At 37.9% G+C, this 15,696-nt stretch overlaps 1 protein-coding gene across 1 annotated transcript in view; it reads left to right on the plus strand.

Moving 5' to 3' along the window:
- The first annotated feature begins 429 nt into the window (after nucleotides 1-429).
- slc7a8a (solute carrier family 7 member 8a) overlaps nucleotides 430-15,696 on the plus strand; it is a 20,615-nt gene continuing 5,348 nt past the window's right edge. Inside the window, exons 1-10 of the mRNA XM_016490783.1 lie at nucleotides 430-1,221; nucleotides 6,269-6,473; nucleotides 7,607-7,758; nucleotides 12,285-12,410; nucleotides 13,383-13,536; nucleotides 13,838-13,961; nucleotides 14,294-14,397; nucleotides 14,596-14,692; nucleotides 14,802-14,951; nucleotides 15,219-15,396. Coding sequence (XP_016346269.1) covers nucleotides 1,077-1,221; nucleotides 6,269-6,473; nucleotides 7,607-7,758; nucleotides 12,285-12,410; nucleotides 13,383-13,536; nucleotides 13,838-13,961; nucleotides 14,294-14,397; nucleotides 14,596-14,692; nucleotides 14,802-14,951; nucleotides 15,219-15,396 — 1,435 coding nt within the window. The 5' untranslated portion in view covers nucleotides 430-1,076. The remainder of the gene's footprint in view (nucleotides 1,222-6,268; nucleotides 6,474-7,606; nucleotides 7,759-12,284; nucleotides 12,411-13,382; nucleotides 13,537-13,837; nucleotides 13,962-14,293; nucleotides 14,398-14,595; nucleotides 14,693-14,801; nucleotides 14,952-15,218; nucleotides 15,397-15,696) is intronic.

Below are 15,696 nucleotides of genomic sequence, written 5' to 3' on the forward strand. Positions count from 1 at the left end.
TACTATCGTTAGTGGCAGGGACAAATACCATGTTGTGTGGCCTATTACTAAAACGTTTAATCATACTAATACGTGTGATTACTAAAACGTGTACATACATAGCCTACTAGAAGAGCATTTGTAAAGCATTTTAAAGTCCCCTCAGCCTTACTTGTGAGACAGTATTATTGTGTAATATTTTCACCAGGCTTTGGAAGCAAACAGACTGATATGTTTAGAAAGAAGCGACAGAAAAATGAAATTGTATATTGTTTGGTCGAGGTAGGTCATATTCCTTACCGTGCTGTTCAACAGGTTGCCAGGGCTTATGAGGGAGGTGTGTAGCCACGAAAACAAGAGCATTGAGGTGGGGGAAGGGGAGGAGGTGCGACTGTACTTATGGAAGCGGGTTGGGAGGGGGTTGACATAAGGAGTAAATACTACAGCCTGTGGGGCGCTCGGACCACTGGTGCTTTGGAGATCACTGGAGACGCCAACTGTTTTCAGCGCGCGTACACTGAACTACCCAAAGGCGTTTGGCAGGAGTCCTTGCCAAAACGATGCACGCATTGTCTTAAGAACGAGGAAGCACCAGATATTTGATAGGTACCGGAATAAGGAGAAATTTGTGAACAGGGTTTTCTCTGGCGTGGCGTTTTGGTTTAAACGGCAGATTAAAACCTGGATAACCTTCACAGACTGCAACAAACGGACTCATAAAAGTTGCGACTGGAGTATTACTGTAGTTTCTGTTATACGCTCGAAATCAGTGCTGTAGGATTTTTATATGGATTTTTAACGCACGGAAAGGAAACATTCAGTTGCCTCGACAGTACCTTATTTTAGTTGTATTGTATAGCCTTTCACGGCAGTTGCACAGCTTACTCTGCCACTACGCACAATATTTAGTGACACATGCTTCAGAGCAGCCTCACGTTGATAAGAAAGGAAAGATAAAGGGCGCATAGCATATTTTGTTCGAGATAGTATACGGGCTGTTTATGTGTACATTAGAGTCGCTATCTGATATCTGACCAGCGGTACGCGGCTCTAGCATCGCCGCTCAATATCGAGGACTGAACATCTCAATTACCAACATGACGGATGGACCGAGACAAAGAGGCAGCGCAGCCCCGAGCACCAGCGAGGATGCAGCCGCAGACACGGGGAATGCTGCAGGACAGTCATCGGTGGCGTTGAAGAAGGAGATTGGTCTCGTCAGTGCTTGTGGCATTATTGTCGGTGAGTGTTCTGTTGTTCCTTTAAATATATTTTTTCATAGGGGGTTTTAACGGATGTATGGTCAAGCATGCGCTTGATTGGATAATGCTGAATGAAACTGAAATCTTCCAGTCTGCTTCTTTCACACACACTAATCAGTCATATGAAATGGAAAATAGGTCATTTACGTTGCGGGAAAAATATATGGGTTTTTAAATAATAATATAGGATTTTTAATGGCCGTTAACGATAGCATTTAAATTTTAATATTTTCAATATTAATCTTAGTTTGCACACATAGGCTAATGTTGTTGTTACTCTACAAAATTAATCATGGACATTATGTTTTGCATGTGTTGCAGTTTAATTATTTTTGTATTAATCGTTGTGATGATCAGTAAAATAATCAGTATTGGTCATACAAAAACTATATAGATCAGTCTCTTGTAGTGAAATATTTACAATGTAATGATAACAAACAACATGTGTATATAAAAGAAGAATATTATTTACTCAAACAACAATGAAGGCTGTCAGCAGATTTGGGAACTGACAATTTTTCAGTATCACTACTACTGTCAATAGCCTACTACTTCTGCAAAATAGGCCTGTGCTTTTTTCCAGAATAGAACATAATGGTTTAAAATACATATGGAACAAGCATTTTAAAAATTGCACCTGCCAAGCTTATGCCAAATTAGTGTTCTTCACTTTATCTTCTGGTTTTTATTAAAAAAAAAAAAAAGAAAAGTCAAGTCAGTGGCAGAGAAACCACAAAGTGAGTTGGAAGTGAAGACAGGAAACGTGACTGAACTTTTGTTAAATTGTTGGTTATTGTTGAGTACGTTGCAGAGCAATTCTCGTTTATTGCTTTAGGCAGCATTAAGCTATAAAAAATATATTTGATTTTATGATAGGAGTTAATGAAAACTAAAACCCACCCAAGATAATCCCTATACCCACTTTTTAACTACAGCTATATGATAATCCTCTTCAGCAATCTTGATCAGGTCAGGTCACACATTCACATGTTCTCAGTCCCCCCACATGAACATTATTATCAGGTGATTGTCACTTCGGATCGCTCAAATCTTTCATCAAGACTTTGTTCTCTGTGTGCTTCATTACATTTATCAGAATACTTTATAACTGCTGCCATTCTCATACTTATCAACCTCTTCAATGTGATATTGAACCCTCATTTACCTGGAAATAAAGCATGGACCTGAAAGTGACCTTTCTGTGGTTTTTGCTTAGCCCCATTTTTAGATGTTGATTTTGCTGGATTATTAGAATGGAAACAAGTGCCAGGAACATAATTTTAGAAGAGGAAAGGTTGACAAATATTCTGTAGGTGAATGAAAGAGTAAGAGATTGTGAAATTCTACAGATATCAAAGTGCAAACTGGCCTCAAATGTTACAAAGAGATGCTTTTGGATTCAGAACATCATACATCAAGCTGGTTACAAGCTTGCAAAGTTTTATGTGTGTCAAACTAGATGTAACCAGTCAGCAACTCAATTAATCCTCCAATAAGATGATTAAAATGAAATCAAAGTGAAAATCATTGTTCAACATTGAATATAATTGGATTGTGTGCTCCTCAACCAATAAAACTAAAGGTCTTGATCTTTACTTTCTTTCTCAGTTGCAGTTTGATGTAGAACGAAAACCAGTGTTGATGGGGTTTGTGGTGATTATACAAACCATTACAGATCACACTTGAACCTATTCTATTTAATGAAAAGAGACCATGTTTTGTTCAAATGGCTTGCTTCGTTAACCCAATCTCAGATTTTTATATGTGAATTTGTAAAAGGGAAACATCTGGCTACCAAGGCTACAGACCCACAGAAACAGTTGGATCAATAGAGGCATGAAAGAAAATCAATAGGACAGTTGAGAGGGATTCACCTCAGCAAGCATGAGAGCAAGAGCAATAAATCAAAGTACCAAAGTACCAGGATTGTACATCACTGCACAATATATGAGCCATGTCTCTGCAGAGTGATTGACATGCAAATATGATAAGCTGATAGCAAAGAGTGAACTCATTTTAAGTAAGTCAGTTCACTGTGGCCACTTTGGCGCCACCATGTGAAGCTATAATACATGTAGGCAATCAATGACCTAAATCCTGAATAAAGCTGCAGTCTTGATAGCAAAATTTCACAGGCAAAAAGTTTATTGTCTGTTGTTAAAAGTGTAGTGATATATGAAGCACAGCTCACAAAAAGTAACCAACCAAGCAGCTTTCTGGTCGCGCCAAATTCACATGACCAACTTGAACCCATTGCGAAATCCGTGTGGGGAAATCTTTCGCCCTCACGTGAAATTCCTGTTGTGTGGATTTGTTAAAATTACTGGATTTTGTCTGTGAAAATTTGCCAAAAACAGTAGATGTGACTGCACCTTAATGTGTCAAATCTGACAACAATGCTATCATAAATGTAGCTTTTTAAAAATCTAAAATCATATACAAAACAGTATTTTTCAAGCTGGTGCAGCTAAATTGCATGCATGTTCTACAGTAAAAAGCCAAATGACACCTTTGTATAAAATGGCTTTGAACTGAAAGGCGTGACTTCTATGTAGTCTTTGACAAGGCTTAGCGCAGTATGATTAGATCAATGTGAGTAGTTTGACAAACTAGAATGTTAAATCAGGGATTCATTGCTGCTGTGTTGCCTGTGATGTTTGTGCGGTGAACACTCACTAGGGAAGCAAAAGAATGCAGTATGAACAGGAAACCCATCTGCATTTTTTTCCACTTGAGTCAGCAAGACTTCTCAATCTACAAGTGTGCACAATAATCTATCAGCCCCTTTAAGGATCACAGCTTAAAACGTGTTAATGTCCACATTTCACAGCTTCCATATAGTCAAATAATACTCTAGCTGGCTGAAACCAGATCAATCCCTACATGCTTTGGCAATAGTAAAAGATACCTCTGATTGTATAAAGTTGTGTAACTTGTACTTTGAGGTCATAGGACATGCTTAAGTTTGTGATAATCATATCTTGACAGAGCTTTTTCACAACAGAGATTAAAGGAGAGAACTGAAGAGGGAGAACAACCAAAGACAGAAGATGAATGATCCGGTCTAGTCATAAAGGTTTATGGATATTCTTTTAGATGAGATTATTCTGTGAATAAATCATGACAGCAGTGGCTGCAGAGAAGAAGTCATCTGATTACTTGTTTACAATGGCTATGTTTAGCAGACACTAAACATTATTGCTGTGACAATCCCACAGGAAAACCAAGACTAGTTGCCTTACTCAAGGGCACAGAGCTAATCGGGCAGAAACTCTTCAGCTCACGCATACCTGAATTTCCACATGAATCAGTTTGTGTAAAAAGCCCAGACATGTAGCGCAATCAGGGAAGATTAAAGTATAAACCACAGTTATAGTCCATGTGCAAAGGCGGTAGTCACTCCACAAACTGACTCACATATTAAATCGGCGGTTTTTGCTTAAGAAATATTTTTTCCTTTGTCCAGTTTGCCTGAGTCACATGGGAGTCTTCCTTTGACATTCCTCTGGTTTTTGAGCACTTCACATGGATTTGGTGGAAATGCACCTTTTTAGTAAAGTGACTAGTTTTGTGTGTGTACCTTTTATTGTAATAGATTAGTTGTTCTAAATTAGATCTTGTTTCATTGTAGAAATGGTGGTTTACATTTGCAATTTATGGATGGTGCAAGTTATGGAATTAATGCACTGAATGCACAATGCATTCTCTCATACAGTACAGTGACCTCAAAAAGTATTTGGATGCTTAAAAGTGTATGAACATCTTTGTATTGTATAACAAAATATCTAACCAGCTGGAATTTATTTTATATGACAAACACGCTTTTCAAGTATTTCAGTTCGAGATGATTGAACAATAGATATATTTCTCAGAATTAAGACTAAATGTATTGTCGCAATTTCTGGTTGTCTTGTCTGTGGATGTATGGAAATATAAGTGAAATTAAATCACACTTTGTTTGATATTTGTTGTATCTAATGCAATGAAATTTAGACATTTTTATGGGTGAAATAAGTATCTAAATATGTTTGGGGCCAATATATTTATCACAAACAGAAATGGATCACACATTGTTGGTGCACTACTGCACTAAGTGCACATCTTTTTAAAGCTAGACAAATACACACTCCCCCATATATTTGTTGTGTGTACTCACTCCATTAGTCACGCTGAATACTAACTCAGCAAATTACAGTCTGCTCTCTGTGAATCGTTCTCACCACCTGCTTTCTCTCTCTTGGTGCTCCCTCCTCCTTCCTTCTCTCTTTTTCTCTGCCTCACTGACATTTTCATTTCCTTGTGATTTATATACTGTCCTGCTTTTCTTCAGTGTTTTTTTAATATCACCTATTTTCTCTTTGTCACTGTTAGGTTTCGCTGATCTCTATATTTCCTGAAGTGTGTCACACTGTCATCTCATCATGCCTTCCTATGTATTTTAGAGTGCATAAAAGTAGGGAAGTAATTCAGGGACGTATAAAATTAGGGAAGCACCGTATTGTATATTTACCAGCCAAAATTGGGAAACTATATGTTTCTGTCTATTTTGAAATTCAGATCATCATCTAGCACTAATTTAAAAAGACAGAGATAGATTAGGACAAAAATGTAACCATTTAAGCACTATCTCTTGAAGAATGTTTTATCTTTAAGAGCACTCTGGAGTGAATTTCTGTGCACACAATTATTTATTTTGTGTAGTACTGTGTTATAATTTACTGTTTTCAACAAAGTAGTATAGATTATGGACCATAACATAAAAATAATTATTGGCTTTAAAATGTATATCTCTAATGCATTTCTACAAATCTAAAATCTCTTTAAACTCAAGATAAATCTTGTTTCATTCAAATGGCTTTTAAATTGGAGCACTTTAGTAGATTCATCCAGACATCCATTAGGCACAGGTCTGTTACACATACTCAGTGCTTTTTTGGAGTTCATGGTGAGAACTGAAAGCTTATATAGTGACATGACGGGTCCAATTCTTTCTGTGTTCTCAACCTCTTTGTTTTTTTCTTTTACAGGTAATATTATTGGCTCTGGAATCTTTGTCAGCCCAAAGGGAGTGTTGGAAAATGCCAGTTCAGTGGGCCTGGCCCTCATCGTATGGATCATTACAGGCGTTATAACAGCGATCGGCGCACTCTGCTACGCTGAGCTGGGTGTTACTATCCCCAAATCTGGAGGCGACTACTCTTATGTCAAGGACATCTTCGGAGGGCTGGCGGGGTTAGGTTTTCAGCCACACACTGATTTTAATATTAGTTCAAGAGGCTACTTCTAAACAGTCAGAGTCCAAAGTCTACATTATTTCTAAAAGCTGTATCCACTTTTAATTTTTAAGTAGGTGACTTATTATTAGTAATGGAAACCTTAGTGTGTAGGGTCATGACAGTAAGAAAAATAATTATACTTTTTTTTTTGTTTGCAGCCATCACGGACAAAATGTTTTGAGTTACTGTGGACTTTTGAAATTGTAATGTAATGTGCAATAAATATTACTATTTTCATATAAAATCATATAAATAATGAATAGCTATTATGAATGAATAGCTGCTTCTGTCCCCTCAAATGCCTGTAATCTCCTTTCAATGAGTAAACTCCATTATCTGTCATAATATTGTAATTAACTTTATAAGTGATGTGACATGTGACGTGACATGTGGCCAAGTATGGTTACCCATACTAGGAATTAGTGCTCTGCATTTAACCCATCCTTAGTGCACACACACAGCAGTGAACACACACACACCGTGAACACACACCCGGAGCTCCCCGGGCAGCCATTTATGCTGCGGTGCCCGGGGAGCAGTTGGGGGTTCGGTGCCTTGCTCGTGGTATTGAAGGTGGTAGAGAGCACTGTACATTCACTCGCCCCACCTACAATTCCTGCCGGACCTGAGACTCGAACTCGCAACGAGTCCGACTCTCTAACCATTAGGCCACGACTTCCCCCTTGTTAACAGCATTGCAGCTGTCTGGTGAAGTAGTTGTATCTGCCATTAGAAATTTATTAATCCACTAATAGGCAGTAAGCGGGCAATCAAACCTTACAGCCCTGGCTTTCCTCACATGCCAACAACCTTTGCTTAGCACGGTGACTGCTCTAATGAATGATAGTGCCAGTGGACAGCCATTAGCTGGTCACTCAGTCGTGACTCGATTTCACTCAGCAACAACGAATGATAAAGTGATAAAGAGAGTCTATCCTAAGAATAAAGGTATTGCTATATGGAAATAACACAATGCCTATCACTAGCTAAAAAGAATCATGTTATTACTATTATGTGTTTTTTTAGATAAAACATAGTAAGTAATTTTTTAGGGAAGTATTATAACATCTGTGTGTTTTTGTGCTACAGGTTTCTGCGGTTGTGGATTGCTGTGTTGGTGATCTACCCCACTAACCAGGCAGTTATTGCTCTCACCTTCTCCAACTACGTCCTGCAGCCTCTGTTCCCCACCTGCTTCCCCCCAGAGAATGGTCTGCGTCTGCTTGCTGCCATCTGCTTGTGTGAGTACCAGAAGGAGAAACAAAAGGTCTCATTGTCCTAGTATTTAGGAATGTTAGGGATTTTGACATGCATATCAAGATGCCTATTGATATTGCTATAAGGCCTCCATTTAGAATTTAAGGCCTACCTTAGTAAGCATTGTCAATTCCTAGTTACCTGTCCTGGTAATGCAAATATTAAAATACTGTTAAGATACCATTAACACAATAATTATTTTCATGTTCATGGCTGATATTAAAATTCTATACTTTAATAAAAAGTAGAATCAATTATTTTAAATGCAATAAGTAAATTTAAAAAGAAATCACATTTAAAAGAGGATCTGGCTTTGATGTGAAAATATGTTAAGGTTATCTAAAGGTTTTTAAACCTCACAAGATGACAAATTTTGCATAAATCCTGCATTTTGAATACATTGTTTTATGTTGTTTACCTCACAATTGCAACAACAACTTACACAATCACTATTTCCACATCTGCTTGTGATTCACTTGTTAACACTTGTATATTTTAGACATTTTTCTCTGATAGCGCATGCACACGTTGTTGCCGGGAATGGGAACTTCATTACATCCTCTTATGTTTGACCATAAGGTCAAATCACGCTCAGGCGAAAAAACATTCAAAGCCAGGGCTAGAGAAACAGAGTTTGGGGACTGACAGAAAGAGCGAGATGAATTGATGTGTGAATGAAGAAGGCCGAGGGGTCTTATCCTGGGAGAGCGGACAGAAAGATTGTGGGAAAATGTGCAGAGGATAGAGAGGGATGAGAGTGAAAGAGAGAAGGATGTGTGAAGATGAATGGAATGATGTTTTTCAAGGCGTCAAGAAGCCTTGAGCGTGGGCTTTCTGCAAACTTCACGCTTGAGCTACAAATACTGCATGCTATATGTAGACAGACAAACAACAGAGACCCTAGGAAAAGAGAGAGAGAGGTCAAGATAAGATATTAGGTGATATTTCACCTTTCTTCAATAAGTTTCCATTTAAGAACAGCTGTTTAGATAGTTTAGTTATTAATTTGATAGATTAATAATTTAATAACAGTTCATAATCTTTGTCTTTTTATGAATCTGATTCAGAATTGTCTATTTAACTTTTGACTTGTAAACCAGTACAAGCTGTTTGTCCAGTTTGTAGGGTAACAGAGCTGATCCAGCATTCATTGTGTAGGCTCTTAATGTAGGGGGACTGTATCAAGATCAAAATGTTCTGATTGGAAGTGTTTTTGTTTTTTTTTAAACTAACCAGATGTTCTCAAGCTGCTCTGAAGCTTTTTTCTTCTTATTTAGTTTTGTTTTTGTTTTGTTTAGAGAACGGCAGGAAGTGAGTGAAAGGGCAAAAGTGGACACTATGGCACAGTTTTACAGGATGTCCCTGCTCTTATACCTCTTTACCTCCTTAATGCCTTTTGTTCTAGAACAGTACAGCAATTCTGAGAAAAGTTTGTCTGTAAGTGTGCGCACAGCTCTCTTTCAGAACCTGCCTAAGTAGGCCGCATTTTAAGGGAACATAGGCACACTCTTGACACAAACACTGTTCCAAAAGGTAGTCAGAAAAACTGCTACCATTTAAGACATCTTCTTTTGGCCAAAAACTGGAAGCATTGCATTTATATTTTTCAGAGAAGAAAATCCAATAAGGCAATAGTTGTGTCTCAAATTAAATGGCGCACTATGCCTTTAGGCTTTGCTACATAAGGAAAGCTGAAGGTCGATTGCAATGCATCATCAAAGTATTTTCATCATATAGGCACTTTTACTTTTTGGAATTTTCAGAATAAACACACTATTTATACTACAAAATGGCATAAGTATGCAAAATGGGACGCAACTTTTCTGACAAGCTCAGTGAAAAAAAATCAATCTAAGAAGTGATAAGTGAGAGAAATGTTGAATATTATTATACTTACTGTAAAAGTCATTCAATTTTGTAATGTACTAAAAAGTTCAATCTACTTAAAAACTCACTATTTTACCCAAATATTTATGTGCACTGTGGTTTATCATAGCTAGTATCACATGCTTAGCTTAGCAACATGCTAACGGTATCAATTATGAAACAAACTTTGCCTGTGACATGCCGTTTGTGTTCCAGATCAATCTATTTTAGGTTGGGATGCTGCCTATGTAGGCAGTAAAAGAGCAAGACAGTCCACTAGGTTTTAAAACAGAGCCCATTGCGTTCAACAGGCTGTTGAATTTGAGAAAAGTTGTTTAGCACATGTTTGTACTTGCATCAAATCCAAGATATCAAGGCGATAACATGTTAAATGAGTAACTCTGGCCTGTGTGCGTGTGTGTGTGTGTGTGCACTCTGGCCTGTGTGTGTGTGTGTGACCTCCACTGTAAGCAGCTTATTGCAGTAAGATTGCTGTTGTCATAGGAATGTTTCTGCATGCTTGCATTTGCACTGTATACTATGTAGTGCAGACTTCACTACCTCAATTCTGTAAGGAAACAGTCTGTAACTTTCTTAGTCCTGTCTCTGCTTATTTTTCTTTTCCGAAAAAGTTTCACAAACACCACCTTCTAAGACGTCCAATCTAGTCCATTTCCCAGAATGCACTGCCCTTATCTCAAGACACGATTGGGCTCAGTTAAAGGCACGTCATTGCTCTGTATAGCGAGGCAGTATTGCTTTTACACAGAGATAAGACATAAGGATTACACCTTCTTGCCCAAAGCTTTGTAGTGTTTGGTTTGACTGCGTTCCCTTCACATTGTATTAGGCAGAGTGTCGCTTTGCACTGTCAAAATGTTTGTGTCCCACTAGCCCCAAATAGTAATTATCAAGGATTTTGTGCAACAAAATACACCACTCCACCTTATTGCAGTTGACTTGCATTGTAATTTCAGCGACTGTCGTGACTAGATGTAGTTCCAGGTGTAAGCAGTTGGACACTGGATGAGAGCCAAGAATTCTCACTGTGTTTGGCCACTGTACACAGAGAGTCTCAATTCACGCCCAGTTCACACTAGTTTTGTACATAATTGCTCTATTTATAGGTTAATCGAATATACATAGCAATATCGGTCTGTTTAACTACCTGTTTTGGTGGGAGATTTGAATTACTGCTTGTCTACAAGTATATGAATAGCATGTAAATGTAAAAGGACAAAGCTGAACTCTGAAGTGCAAATCATGAAGCAGCCTTTTTGCATGTCTTGCAAGTTCTCAAAAGTGCAAGACTCAAAGTTTACTTGCGTGCTCAGGTTTCTTGCGTCCCTCTGATTTTATGACCAAATATGTCTGTCACATGCCATCAGAAGACTGTGCATGTGACTGTGAGCATTATTTAGCACATTAACTTTTTCAACAGAAGTTTAAATAAGTATAAAATTTATATGAATGTATAAGAAAACATATTTTACATGTTCTAACTAGTTACTTTTTGTCCTGATTTTTAATCACCTTTTAATTTTTAAAAAGCACAAGCATTTCATGTAATCTCTTTAAAATCATGAGGTAAAAAAATCACTGCTTGAAAGTTTCCAGTAGAATGATGCTAGCAATGCCTTTCGTAGATTTCAAAAAGTAATGGGTCAAAGACGAAAAAGAGTTTAAGCATAAAAACAATAAGTGTAATACGGCTTTAAATTGTTGTTGTTTTCCCCAATTTTTTTTTTTAAAGTTTTCTGTTTAATTTAATTGCAATTTTGTTTTTGTTTTTCCAAGCAAAAAATAAATATCATACATTTTTCCCTGATTTACAGAAGACACCCACTAAAATGTCATTCAGTGTAACAATCTTGTCAGGCATATTTACAACAAAAATCAATTTATGACATATTAAAAGATTAATAACTTTCACCTCAAATACTAATTAGTTGTAATTTTACATTTTTACAATTTGCCACTATCCTAGGTTTTGCCCATTTGTCAGTAAGAATTTTTTACTCATTAAAACACAATAAAATTTAATATGCTCCCTTATTCTTTTATATATTTTAATATGTACAAGTCAGAATAAGCATGTTGTTTGAATTTTTACATAAATATTGTGTTACACTGAATGACAATGTAACATTATTTAAACCAAATGTTGACATTTTATTCTCCAAAAACTTATTTGAAACCTTAAAAGTAGACACTTTACTTACATTTAATGTGCTTTCTATGGACATAAAATCACTTTTGTAAATTTCTTTTGATGCGGACATCTTAATGTCTTTGACCCTAATACATTTTTTGAAAAAAAAAACATCTGCTAAATCAATAAATGTAAAGGTAAAATTTCCTATTATAATTATTTTGTGCAGCCTTTTTTAACCTTATTTAACCTGTCTATCTGTCTCAGATGTTGCAGTGCATTCAAATGTTTATATATATTAAAAATGGATCCTGAAGGTCTATTCCAAGCTTATCATTTGTGTGTCTGATTAATTCCTCATAGCTGAAAGTATTATTTTATAATCCTTTGGCATACTAGACTGCTCAAACTGCAGGGCGCCGTTAATCTCACCAAAGGCTCATAATGTGTGTGTGTAACCAGTCTTGTAACCTCCATGTCTTTGTGTTTCAGTGCTGCTGACTTGGGTGAATTGCGCTAGCGTGCGCTGGGCAACACGAGTACAGGATGTCTTCACTGCAGGGAAACTTCTGGCCCTCATTCTTATCATCATCATGGGCATCATACAAATCTGCAAGGGTAGGCACCATATGTGTCTGTATGTGTGTGTGCTTGTTATATATTACTGGCTATTCATGAAGGTCTGTGCTAAATATCAAGAGTGTATGCGTGTGTGTGTGTGTGGGCACGTTGCTTCATCTCTAGTAACTCCAGAAAATCTCCAGAAAAACTAAAAGCACAGCACTTGCCCTCTGTCTCGTTGTCTCAGCAGAAGTCACTGGGTTCAAACCCTCTCATAAAAAATAACACTGATAATGCAGCTTTCACAGCTGATGCGTCAGAGAGGATTCAATAATGATCACACTGCCGACGGTCTGTTAGCTCAGATGCTGACCTGATAATATGAGAGCGACAGATGTGATTCCATGCCAAATCTCTAAAGAAAACTGGATTTGGGTTAGTTGGCACTGGCTGCTCTTTAATGTGGGGTCTTCAGGGTCACATATGCTCTCAGAGAGGGTTCAGAGAGTACATGTGACCTAAAGACCTGGCCCTAGAAATGTGATATTAATACTATGGCTTAGGGAACAAAAAGATTGTAGGCTCAGAAAATCCAGCCCAAACCAGTTATAAGTTTTGGAACATGGTAGCTGGTTTCTATCTGGTTCAAGCTGCTTTAGGTGGATTACTAGCTGGTGGGAATCTGACAGAGATGGTAGACTATATTGATCACATGTGCCTTGCTGGAAAAAAAAAAAGTGTCATGGTACCAGGTTTTTTAATGGTCCAAGATGGTCTACCAGTTTAGCAAGGTTACTACCAGCTTGATCCAGCTGATTTTAGAAGGATTTACATAAACTTACTACAATCACAATGATATTTTGGTCCAGAGAACTTGACCTTCATTTGCTGTTTTTGTGATTACTTTAAGCTGTTTCAGGTGAAAGCTTTTGCTAAAAATTAACTAACTAGCTAATAAACAAGAGGCATTTTATAACGATTTTCCCTTTGAATATTTCATCACTATTGTTCCCTTTCTTCTTTCTGCAGGCGAGTATTACTGGTTGGAGCCGGCCAATGCTTTCGAGCCGTTTCAAGACTATGATGTCGGTCTGATCGCTCTAGCATTTCTACAGGGGTCCTTCGCCTACGGTGGCTGGAATTTCCTCAATTATGTCACAGAGGAACTCGTCGACCCCTATGTGTAAGCCAATTCTCATCCAAAGAGCTTACAGTAATTCAACACTGTGTTATCAATATTTAATTAGCGTTAACAAGATACAAGTTTGTAATATCCAACAGAGAACCACATAATAGATCAAGAGTTGGAATGGTGTGCAGTATATTAAACTGCACAAGTAGAAAGATCCAAAGGGATCACTGCATAATTTTACACAATACTCTGAAGTGGCAGCTGGAATCTGCCTGTAGTTGTATTTGGTAGCTGAAATAATGCAATGTACTTCTTCTGACTGAACACTTTTGTTTTTTATTTTTCCTTACAGGAACCTTCCCCGTGCTATCTTTATCTCCATTCCCCTTGTGACCTTTGTGTACGTTTTTGCTAACATTGCTTACGTCACTGCCATGAGCCCTCAGGAACTACTGGCTTCTAATGCTGTAGCTGTGGTGAGTGACCTGTGTCCATTCTTCCCACTCAGACGCTACCAGATTGCAAACTTGATTGATTTGCTTTATGCAGGAGATTCTTTGACATATCTACCCGAGTATCAATATTGAAAGTTCTTTGATTGATACTTGGAATGAGCTTTTGATGCCTGCCAGTATACCATTCAAACAGATATATCAGACTCCCGAATCTTCTGCATTCAGTTCTGATAACTTTCTTAATGAACAGCACAGATATTATGGACATGATAATGCATGTATTCGACCAACGTCCTCTTTTCCTCTGCTTGTCTCTCTTTTCTCTCCTTCACCACTCGGTTGCTCTCTCCCAGACGTTTGGTGAGAATCTGTTGGGAGTGATGTCATGGATCATGCCCATCTCTGTGGCCTTGTCCACATTTGGGGGGGTCAACGGCTCCCTCTTCACCTCCTCTCGGTCAGTCCCTCCATCCATCCATTCATCCATCCATACATCATTCATACACAAGCCTCAATTATCTATCTATCTATCTATCTATCTATCTATCTATCTATCTATCTATGTCTGTCTGTCTGTGTCTTCACATACTCCCTTCTAATGATTATACTGGCATCCTAAATAACAGTATTCTTGGGTCCTCCTCACATTGTTCAGGTTGTTCTTCGCGGGTGCACGTGAAGGTCATCTACCTAGCTTACTGGCTATGATTCATGTGAAGCGCTGCACCCCAATTCCAGCCCTGCTCTTCACTGTGAGCATTATATACACCCCCCTCTCCCTCTCCTTTATACCTCACTCACACTTTTCTTGAACATGAATGGTCTTCATGATGTTCTGACATCAAACACTCTCTCTTGCAGTGCATCTCAACACTTCTGATGCTGTGCACCAGTGACATGTACACACTCATCAACTATGTGGGTTTCATCAACTACCTCTTCTACGGTGTCACTGTTGCGGGGCAGATTGTGCTGAGGGTTAAACAACCAGATATGCACCGGCCAATTAAAGTAAGTCCTAAAAATTACTAAAAGCCAGTGTTAACAAAAACAAACCATATTAGCAAGTTTTTGCTCAGTGATTTCAGTAGTTGTTGACTTTTTGCTGATGACTTACCATCTGTTACCGATCCGGTATTCTGTTCGGCAAATGTATTTATATTGCTATAACCTTTGCATCATGTTATTAAGATTGTCCAGTTCCAGGTATAGATACAGTATGTCCCATATAAGAGAATTTTTCCTTCTGACTGCTAACGTTACTTCTGCTACTCACAGATCAGTCTGGTGTGGCCTGTCATCTATCTGCTGTTCTGGGCCTTCCTGTTGATTTTCTCTCTGTACTCGGAGCCTGTGGTGTGTGGCATTGGCTTGGCCATCATGCTTACTGGAGTCCCTGTCTATTTCTTGGGCGTGTACTGGGACAACAAACCCCAGTGTTTCAATACATTTGTTGGTAAGTTGAACACGATGTTCAAAGATGTGTTAAGCTTAACGATAACATCACTATATTACATCTGTTGAGAAACTATGTACCTCACACTCAAGAAATTAATACTTTTATACAGCAAGGATGCATTAAACTGATCAAAAGTGACAGTATTTATAATGAAAAGATTTATATTTCAAAAAACTGGTTTTGAACTTTCTATTCATCAAAAAATCTTGAAAAAAGGTATGGCACATAAACTGAATTCTTTGTGTTTTCAGACAAGATGACATACCTGGGTCAGAAGTTTTGTGTAGTGGTCTACCC

Source organism: Sinocyclocheilus anshuiensis, unplaced genomic scaffold, assembly GCF_001515605.1.
Source record: "Sinocyclocheilus anshuiensis isolate Anshui unplaced genomic scaffold, SAMN03320099.WGS_v1.1 scaffold426, whole genome shotgun sequence".
NCBI classification, from domain to species: domain Eukaryota; kingdom Metazoa; phylum Chordata; class Actinopteri; order Cypriniformes; family Cyprinidae; genus Sinocyclocheilus; species Sinocyclocheilus anshuiensis.